The sequence below is a fragment of the Dysidea avara genome, chromosome 9 (genome assembly GCF_963678975.1).
Source record: "Dysidea avara chromosome 9, odDysAvar1.4, whole genome shotgun sequence".
NCBI lineage: Eukaryota > Metazoa > Porifera > Demospongiae > Dictyoceratida > Dysideidae > Dysidea > Dysidea avara.
This window is the reverse complement of record NC_089280.1, coordinates 10,697,449-10,708,333: the sequence shown is the minus strand read 5'-3', so window position 1 is coordinate 10,708,333 and position 10,885 is coordinate 10,697,449. Positions and strand designations below refer to the sequence as shown.

The 10,885-nt window shown below is 39.2% G+C and overlaps 1 protein-coding gene across 1 annotated transcript; it reads right to left on the bottom strand.

Moving 5' to 3' along the window:
• Nucleotides 1-226: 226 nt before the first annotated feature.
• LOC136267472 (ubiquinone biosynthesis O-methyltransferase, mitochondrial-like) lies at nucleotides 227-4,810 on the bottom strand. The gene is made up of 4 exons (XM_066062636.1): nucleotides 4,788-4,810; nucleotides 4,683-4,737; nucleotides 1,933-2,172; nucleotides 227-645 (listed from the first exon to the last, which is right to left on the bottom strand). The coding sequence occupies exons 1-4, from the start codon at nucleotides 4,808-4,810 to the stop codon at nucleotides 337-339; spliced, it is 627 nt and encodes a 208-aa protein (XP_065918708.1). The 3' UTR covers nucleotides 227-336.
• Between the last annotated feature and the right edge of the window lie 6,075 nt (nucleotides 4,811-10,885).

Here is a 10,885-nt window from a genome sequence, read left to right as displayed (position 1 = left end):
CAGCATATCTCCAGTTGAGGGAGTCATAGATAGTATATTCTTCGTACCTGAAGAATATACTAGTCAACACACAGCACACTTCACTAATGATCACTGATGTGCTGAGTAGCATTGCAGATCTCACTAACGATCACTGATTTACTATGCCTCACTCAGGAGGTACAGCAGATCAGTGAGTTACAAATAACAATGTGGAAAGTAATTGTAAGTTTACAGTCTGTAAAAGATGTGATGTTATATTCAACCCACAATCAATAATCAATCTATCTATCTACCAGTATAAATTAACTAGCAACTAAAATGGAATGTTTCAATAGACTGAATATACTGATTATATTATTCTGATATATTGTCATCATCATCATCTATTAGTGGTGGCTTGCTGGCGACCACGGCATACCCAACATCAGAACGGCTACACCAACTCAATCTTTTAAACAGAGGATTATACCAAGTGTCTCTCTGGAAGATCACACTGAATCCATTACCTTTAAGTAGTTCTTCCAGTTCAGATGGTGTGATGAACTTCTCCCATTGGTGTGTTCCTACTGGTAGGAGCCTGGCCACATATTCAGCCAGTAATATAGCAACAATGTATGAGAAGAAGGTCCTATTGATGGTGGTGAATACTCCGTATCCTCCAGGCTGGAGATGGGAAAGAAGTCATTAAACACTATGCATTGGCTATAGCAGCTACAGTCAATAGAAAATTTACATCAAATAACATCTAAAAACACTCTAATAGAGCAGTCATAGGGATATACATGATCTGCACCAATCATGAATCTATTCATAAAAGCACAAAGGTTGTCCACTTAAGTTCCAGCTGCACCAACATCTGGCGTAGCCGCCGGACTAATTCACTTACACGCAACTATGCCAGACTAACTCACAACTTCCATACATATGCTTTGTGCATACTGTTCCACAAGCAGTCCATTTCCTAGTGGCAGGCAGCATCTTGTAGAGACAGCTCACTGAACTACCCGCACGAGTATTCCAATATTTTGGTGCAATAACATTTTGAAACATGCATACCTGGAGATTGAAGTTGTACTGTGCTATGGCCGCTCAGGTTAAAAGTAAGACAATAGCGCATGTCGTGTATGGCTATCAATATACCAAAGGCTTCTTCTTAAGTGAATTTGAATTGTTTCTGTGGAAGAAGTAGGGCCATAGCTGTAGCCACTTTTTCCACTACACTTGACTGAATGCATCAGGCAGGCAGGCAGTAGAAAATTCCATTTTAAAATAATTCTGTAGCAAATTGACGAAAGTATTTAGAGTTGATCTGAAGGCATTTTTGGGCTGGATTTTACCTGACCAATACATCATGAGGGAAATCGAGGCAGGTTTTTGGGTGATATTTTTATTGTGCATCACACCCACATGTTCGTCATCCCTACTATGTATAATAATAAACACAGTCAAAATTCAAAAAGGTTGGATGGATTGTAGTAGCAGACATATACTGTAGCCTTAAGTAAAGTTAGGGCTGAGACAAATAGTATGAAGTTCTGTTCGGTTTCACTACATTTGGATGCTGAAAAGCTTTTATTAATTAGTAACACTTCCAAAAGGATGTATTTGTACAGCCCTATTAAATTACTTTACCAGGAATTTCAAAAGGATTATGAAATGAGATTTAACAAACATTTTATAAACACAACACATAAAGAGTGTACTTCATCATTGTACGAGAGATAACAGTTGTACAAATTGAAGTTACCAACACACAATCTTAAGAAGTAATATAAAGCAAGATGTCCTTATACGATGCACAACTGAATTATATCTAGGTAAAAAGTCAGATTTAACAACTCTTTGTTCAATTACTCTAATGAAACATACTTATTTAAGTATAGAATATACTCTAATAGAACAGTCATTCAATTTCAGATTAATAATGGTAATATGGTACATATTCTTCACCTTTACAGTGGTACACAGTTGTGACACAAAGATGTCAAGATGAGACACATGTTCCAAAACCTCTGAAGCTACCACAACATCAAACTGTTGCGATCTATTGGCAACATCTTCAACAGTACAACACTCATACTGAAGAGTGTCACTAAGTGAAGGATCTTCTGCAGCATGTTCCCTAGCAACAATGATGTTCTCCTCAACAGGATCAACTACAGTAACACTTGCTCCTAATCTAGCCAGTGGCTAATACAATACAATGAGGAGAACGTATTATGGGATCTACTCCATTTACTACATATGAATGTACAGTGGTACATATGACATGACACAAGACATTGCTCACCATACAAAGCTTCAAGACTGTATATTGACAAAACTGAGGTGTAGGCTTGCCCATCCATGTACCATACATGGTGTATAGAGTTGTTTTTTGAGGAGAAAAAAGTTTACAAGTAATGAGATTTAAAATCTCATGAGCTGTTTGTGAACAGTTAGATAGCTTTCTGGCACTGATTGAAAATTTTCACAAAATAAACTGTTTGTTCTCCTTTATATGTCAACTAGCAAAATAAGCGGTTGTGTGATGCACATGTAGATGTCATTTGCTTAGACTGATTTGTTATGAATGACAAATCCTTCATACTCAGAGAGGCTATGTCAAGGTAAACCACACCCAGGGGAAAAAATATCTAGAGGATGAGCTAAAACCTACATTATATTATTTTGATTAAAAGAAAGCACATGTAGTTAGGTAACAGCCATTTAACCATGGTATGTATGGTACAGCCACTACAGCATACATGTACAAATTGGCCATTAATTATTCAATATTCAAAGTTGCTTATATTGGCAGTTTGAGACACACTCTCTCTTAATATTATGAATGCTTGCCTGTAGCCACCCCCATTAATTTTCGAGATTATTATTGGTACCAGTCTTCAGTTGGACACTACATTGTCATTTTCTTAGACATACTATAGTACAGTATGTGTGGAGTTTAGAGTGTAGCAGTGCTCCAGATAAGAATTCTTAAGTGTTAGGACACGATGTCCTGACAAATCCAAACTTGTCCGGACAAATTTATACTTTGTAAGGACACAAGTGACCTATAACACTGCCTGTAGTAAGCATTCTCTGATGTAAGGTACTCTGGCTGTAGGCATTCCCTTTGTTGTGCTGAGGATAGACATTCTTTTATGTGCTGAGACACTATTACAAGTGATTTTGTGAGGTTTATGTACAGCAGAGGGGTTGGCATTGGTACATTATTGGTCACTCTCTTGGGTGGCTTGAATGTTTAATCTCCTAGCAATCAAAAGACAGCTATTAGTAGTAAAGTAAACAGTAAACCAAATATGCACAACCTGGGCTTTTTTGGCTCCTTTGATAGGACATTAAGTCCTGCCAAATACAATTATGGTCAGACATATGCTAATTTGTCCGGAAATTGTCCGTTGTCCGACCGTTATCGGGAGCACTGGTGTAGTGTGTGTGTGTACATATGTGTATATTTAGTGGGTGTGGTGAGTGTATGTATGTGGTGTGTGGGCCCATGCTGTCAATCTCCTCATGGTGGTGTGCCCAGTAACACACCACTTGTAGGTGGTGTGGCTAATGGCAGTACCCGTGGCCCTGACCATGTGGTAGAGACCAGGCAGGGTCAGAGTTCTCTTGTGCTGGATTTGCATTTCAACAATAGGGCTTACACCATGCACACAGTTCATACATCACAGAAGAGGATAGAGACTCAGGTGTCTGCTATTCTCCATGGCCAATCCACCTTCCTTGGAGGTGTTCACTCACTTGGCCCAAATAAATCACTTATAACAGCATTCCTTGGCTGAGTGGGTAGATACTAGGAATTTTTGAAGAACAGTACGGTATTAGGAAAATATCTCAGTATCACCAAATACCTTTCATATTAAAAACAAGGGTAAGCTATGAGTTACAATTATACCCATTGTGCTAGCAGTAGAAATTATCTTTTTCAAAGTAAAATGACAATTGTACCACAAAGTAAGGTTCGAAAAGTAAAACATTGTGAATACGTGCTTTGACACACATAGGACTGTGCTTGTCTGCAGCGTAAACATAGTTTGTATGGGGCATAGGTTTTGGTATGGCCACCATTAAACCATCAAAAATTTAATCACTACATTAAATTTGGTATTTTTAGAAAACTACATCGGTATTAATAGTTTTCGGCACTTATAAGCTCCTGGTATTAACTACTAATACCTAAATACCTCCCATGGATGATCAGGGTGGGGATGAACATCTCTGGACAGTGTGTGTGTTGTGTCAGTACACAAGTTAAATTTTCATAGAGGCACAGCTGTTCAAAAATTTAATATCCAATGTGGCCATGATAAAGAAAACTATAATTTACATACAGTATCACCAAGGTTTATATCACCACTGAGCATGTATTACAATAGAGACTAATTGTAACATTTGCAAGACATACAGCTGTTGTATCCTAAAATCCAAGTTGCATGCATACCACTAGTGAAAACTACTCGTGACTAAACAGGTACCCATTGTAGGTGTTTAGTAGGTTGAAAACCCAAGTGCAAGGTTTGATTACCAAGGCATTACAAAACGTGTTAATAATGCATTACGTCCAACACTGCCCTGCTATAGCAACATGCCAGTTTCCAGATTACTTATAACCTCACTTATACTTATAACCTCACACAAATGATCTATACTCGGTGTTACTCACATCTTCTATATGTACAGAAACAGTTTACCTCAGTCAGTATCCCTGCACCACAGCCAACATCCAGAATACTATAACCAAAACCACTGAAAGGTTACAGTATTCTGGATGTTGGCTGTGGTGCAGGGATACTGACTGAGGTAAACTGTTTCTGTACATATAGAAGATGTGAGTAACACCGAGTATAGATCATTTGTGTGAGGTTATAAGTAATCTGGAAACTGGCATGTTGCTATAGCAGGGCAGTGTTGGACGTAATGCATTATCAACACGTTTTGTAATGCCTTGGTAATCAAACCTTGCCCTTGGGTTTTCAACCTACTAAACACCTACAATCCGCTGTCTGACTCTCCAGTGGATAGTTTAGTAGAGCATTTCTGATAAGTGGCACTCTCAACTGGTTCAGGTAGTGTAGGGCCACATCTGGACCATTCATATCCCACATTCGTCTGGCTCTTTTGCTAAATTTCTGCATTTCTTTATCGTCAGTAGTGGCTTGAGGTAGCTCGCTCAAATTCCTGCAGTGGGTACGAAGTGTACTTACTGCTTAAACTGCTGCTGCTGCTAAAATACTTACCTGGAAGCTAAACATACCACTCTTCTGTATTTTGGTAGAGTTTTCTCGAGTGCTTTCAGCATTTTATAAACCCACAATCGATTATTATAGAAAGTAGATGGCAGTAAGCTCAACGTGTCAAGGGGGTGTCACTCCAATATATACTGTACTATGATCTGCCACCGCAGTCATGATTTTTCAAGAAAGGACAACGATCAAGCTGTTTTCCCAGCACGGTCAAAGTTTCGCGAGCAAGTAGTGCACGAAAATATAGCAAAAATAAATGGAACCAGGTCAATGGTCAAGACAAATTAATTTCGATAAAAGTCAACGGTCAATGACCGGCTTTGTCCGCGGTCGTAGATACCGAGTGCTTATTGGAGTGACAATGGTTAGCCTCTCGTAGCCAGACCCAGTGTTGCCATGCTGTGAATAAAGTTCATAGATTTATGAACTTTTTGTCTTGTTTGTGAACCTGAAATAATCTATGAACTTTTTATGAACTTTTGGCTGGTTTATGAACCTGAAATAATCTATGAACTTTTTTATGAACCTGGAGTAATCTGTGAACTTTTTATGAACTTTTGGCAATTTTAGGTGGTAACATTTTTTTTTTTTTTTTTTTTTTTTTTGCTCTTCAGTGCCCTACTAACCCAGAGATCCACCTATTTATAATGTGTAGGCTAGTTTTCGGAAAGTGACTATGGATTTATGAACTTTTTATGAACAAATTTATTTTTTCACATGAACATTTGGAGCAAATCATCTGGCAACACTGGCCAGACCGCTTTTTTCTTTTGTGTGGGCGTCGGGAAAAAAGAGTCTGGTACACCTGCATTAAGAATTCTGTGTAACGTTCCACTGCAGTCAGGGTGAATGTTGATTACTGCTGATTGGCGAAGCCCTAAACTTCTTAGACCTGTTAAAAAGTGCAGCCTTAGGCCATACCTATCTGAAAAATTGTTGCCGCTCGGATTTTTAAAGGAAAAGTTAGGGTCAGTAGGTCCAAAAAAAAAACCAAAAAAAACCCATCATATTTTTAAAAAACCATTCCAAACGTGTCATTCCATTGTTGACAACGAATTGTACGAGGGTACACAACAACAGCTCCTTTCTTCGCTATAACAGATAACCACGCATTAGCCGCCATCTCGGCTACAAGTCCGCCAACATAACAATCACGTGAGTTTTTTTTTTGGTCTTTTATAAAAAGAGGGTCGGTCGGGTCCGAGCAACAACTTTTCAAATAGGTATGGGGTATGGCTCGTTAATTATCTATGGTATGGCCTTACCGGTACTGTTCTCTTGTATTGCAGCTGAAGGGCGCGCGTGACGCTTTTAACAGGTCTAAGAAGTTTAGGGCTTCGCCAATCAGCAGCAATCAACATTCACTCTGACTGCAGTGGAACGTTACACCATGGTTACACAGAATTCTTAATGCAGGTGTACCAGACCCTTTTTTCCCCGACGCCCACACAAAAGAAAAAAAGCGGTCTGGCTACGCGAGACTACTTGATGGTGGTGCCGTTACACAGAATTCTTAGTGCAGGTGTACCAGACCTTTTTTCCCGACGCCCACACAAAAGAAAAAAAAGCGTCTGGCCTCGGGTCTGGCTACGCGAGACTACTTGATGGTGCATGGTGCCGGTGGGTTCGCTGCTAGGACGTCGTTACCCTCGTCTCGACAGTCCACTCTGGAACGCCAGCCTCCTTCATTCTCACCCTGAAGATATTAAAGACACTCATTTGCTGGTGCTGAGCAGTGAGGTCATCATCACTGCTTCATACCAAGCCATTTTGTCAGCACCTGAAGGTATCAGAAGCAATTGACCTCATTAAACGCAGTGTTACTTTAGCTATTATTATTATTATTATTATAATCATCAATTTTGTCAAAATGGCAGGGTCGTACAGAAGGACAAGCCTGCAAACGTACTCCCCACAATCAGGGCCGCCCACGGGGGGGGGGGGGGCAACTGGGGCATTTTTCCCCGGGCCCCAGGAGGCCCCATGAAGGGCCCCCTGAATACCTGTTTAAAAGATCGATATACTCTAATAGAGCAGTCACAGTATTCTTCAGAGGAGCAGTGTAGCAAGCTTATAGATAAGGAGATATGGTTGGTGATGGGTAGTTATTGTCATTGCCAGCAGGTTGTGACCTTTTTTTTTTTTTTTTTTTTTCTTGGTCTTCAACTTACAGCTTGGGTGAAGGGCCCCACTTTAACTCTTTGCCCTGGGCCCCTTAATTTCTCTGGGTGGCCCTGCCCACAATTAAACATACATACATAAAGTAACATTAAATGCACACGAATACAATAACTAAGACGAGACAGATAGCTAATAACAGAGCAATACACAACAGGACAAAAAAGAGAAAGTTATTTGAATAGAAATCGGCGAAGGGCAGCACGGAATAGATTTGACTTCGTAATCTGTAGGATGGAATGCGGTATGGTGTTCCAAAGAAAAGGGCTGTTTACAAAAAAGAGAAGCGATATGAATTAGCTAATAGTAGATACAACTGGCCTTCTTCCAGCAACAAACTTGAACATGTTTTTACATCATCTAATCAACAAAGAAACTTCTACTTCAACAGACTTCCTCGAACCTTCAACAGCTTACCAGTAATTGACCTAACTCAACCCTTTGTTACCATTAAATTTCAACTAACTAAAATCCTATGGCAGCATTTTACAAGAAACTTCGATCCAGACAACCAGCATAGTTTCCATTTTATATGTCCTTGTAGCATCTGCTCCAAACATCCCAAGCCACCTAACTTTAGCAGCTAATTGTAATTATATAAGTAATGATAAGTACTTAATTTATGCTATGGGATCTGGTACTTACCAGATTACCTTTAGTGCAATTGTATACAAACTCACTTTTATTGTTGTACAACCATGTACACCTGTAACATTGCACTATAAAGCTAATAATTGAATTGAATTGAATTGGCCGGATCAATAAAGGATGAGATCTAGTTGAGGTTTCGGGTAACTGAAAATGACTGAAAAGGTAAAGAGCTTCTATGGTGCAGACTATCATATACATGGCAAATGGAGAAATACTTGTGGCGCTGTTTGATGGTAGGCCAGTGTAACTCTTGCATACAGTCATCAGAAGATTTACTCCAGCAATATGATAACGGATTCAACCTACTATTGGAAGCCCAACGGGCAGCCCTACGTTGTATGGATTCCAAAAGATTGACATTGCATGGTATTGGAGTAAATTAAAGATGCCACACTGGATAGGCATATTCCAGGACAGGCCGGACAATACACTCATGAAGCACGACATGAATATCTAAAGAATCTTCAAAACAGACTGACATTTTGATTGCAGGTTCTGTGGGACCTTACGGTGCATATTTACATGATAATTCAGAGTATTACTGGGGAATATGTGGACACTGTACCAGCAGATGCGATAAAGGAGTGGCACCAACCAAGAATATCAGCTCTACTTTCAGCTGGTGTTGATCTGTTAGTAGTAGAGACACTCCCTACTCTTACTGAAGCTGTCATCATCACAGATTTGTTGATTCCCACAAACTAAGGCATGGTTTTTGTTTGCCTGTAAAGACAAAGAGTGCATGTACTTGTTATGGTGACAAGTTTTCTGAAGGGGTAGCTACTCTGTCTCCACATCCACAAGTGTCCGGAGTTGGTATAAACTGTTCTGCTCCATGTCATGTTACTCCACTACACTTAAGTCTGCACAAACTAACAAAACATAGAAGCCATATATCGTCTACCCTAATTCAGAAGCTGTCAAGAGGGAGTGACAGCTTCATACTGATTCCAGCCAATCACTAGTGTCCTATGTGGTAAAATGGGTGGGGCTAGGAATAAAGGTGGACCGATACCGATACCAGTGGTATCGGTATCGGATCGGTATCGGTAATACAAGGTACAGATACTACAGTAGACACTCACCACTTTTATTAAACCATCTCTAGCTAAGTTTCCAGTAGCTAATAACTTAGTTGAGCTAATCAGCAACTTAACAAAGTAGCAAAACGAAGCCTTTGTTACTCTTTTCCAAGTATTGCTGCAATTGCTCCGTGTGTATTCTAATATATTAGAGCACGTGAATCCTTTGTAATTAAATGGTAGTGCAGTTGTTCCCCAAGAAATAAGTTTGTAACTACTTGGCTTGCTTTTTCATGAAAAAAGTTGGTTGAAAAGCTGTAACAAACATTGTACAATTATCGGCCGCTAACGCAATTAATTGCCTTATCAATAAGCTTACAAGAAAACTACCTCAAATCAAGAAATTAGTAATCCACAATGATGTTTATCATGTTTAGCTGTTATACAATGAATATTTTAAAACTTGATTGAACTGAGATCAATCAATTACTGTGATATTTTAATAGCTAGCTATGTATCACAACAATGAAATTTCTATAATAAACTTGTCTAGGCTTCAATGTATAGTATCGGTATCGGCATCGGTATCGGCAAATAATTTCAGTACAAATACTCGTATCGGAAATATCGGTAAAAAGTGGTATCGGTCCATCTCTAGCTAGGAACAAGATGGGTTGGAGGATGTTGTCGTACCACACCTGAGGACATTAAACAAATCAAAGAAAAAATGGACATTCATTCCAGAAAGCCGGAGCAAGCTAGTTAAGTAGCCAGGTGATACGTGTAGTCACTGTATGAAACGCTGCACATCGAAAGGTAAATCAAGTGATGCTATTCAATGTGAAATTTGTTATAGATGGGTACACGCTAGTTGTGAGGGAATACCTAAAGAAAATACAAGCTTTTTAACCAAGTAGTAGGAGAAATCCCTAATCTAATATATTGTTGTAAGTACAATCAGTGCTACTCGCATCTAAATCAATTCATGATCACCTCTGTTGCCAACCATGACTCTCCTGTTAATATATCTCAGGACCTGAAAGTGATTGGTGAGCAGTATGGAGTTTTAAAGACTACAGTGTCAAAACTTGGGTCCCAAATTGAGGAACTAAGCCAGAACAACCTGTATTTCAAAAAGACGTTTAACGATTTGCTCTCTAGCCAAAAGCTACCTCAGGCAACAGGAAACGTTTCCAGCTCACAAGAACTATCCACAGCAACAACTATTGCAGAAGAATTAGTTGAACGAGAAAGAAAGAAAAACGACATAATCATTTACAACGTTCCAGAAGACACAGCAGAAAGAGATAAGCTCCTAAAAATGTGCAAAGATTCTACTGATTTGGATATTAAAATCCATAAGTTATTCCGTTTTGGCCGTAAAACAGATAATAAAGCTAGACCCCTTCTTGTTGCATTAGAGTCTGAAGTCAAAAAGTTAGAACTTCTGTCTAGAGGCCCAAAACTCAGATTTCATGAAGAGTGTATAAACATATTTATTGCACAAGACATGACAAAACTCCAGAGATTGAAACACAAGAAGCTGGTAGAGGAACTCAAGACTGAAAAGAAACAACAAGGTGAAGTGAACCTAGTTATCAAAAATGGCACAATTATGAAAAGACAGCCTAGACGACAGCCGGAAATTTTATCTGAACCAATCCCACCAATAAAACAGCCCAGTATGATTGATCTTGCTGATCTGTGTACCTAATATAGAAAGTGTTAAAGTTCAATTAGATTTACCCTTGTCTCCCATTGATTCTAATCTAACAACTGACAGTAATCATGATCTCACTA

Bases quoted from the DNA above. Each gene is read 5' to 3' on its own strand.
- LOC136267472 (XM_066062636.1), bottom strand. From the start codon at position 4,810: ATGTACAGAAACAGTTTACCTCA. The intron at 2,173-4,682 runs GTAAACTGTTTC...GTATTGTATTAG, and splicing joins GTGCAGGGATACTGACTGAG to CCACTGGCTAGATTAGGAGC. The intron at 646-1,932 runs GTGAAGAATATG...TCCCATCTCCAG, and splicing joins AACTGTGTACCACTGTAAAG to CCTGGAGGATACGGAGTATT.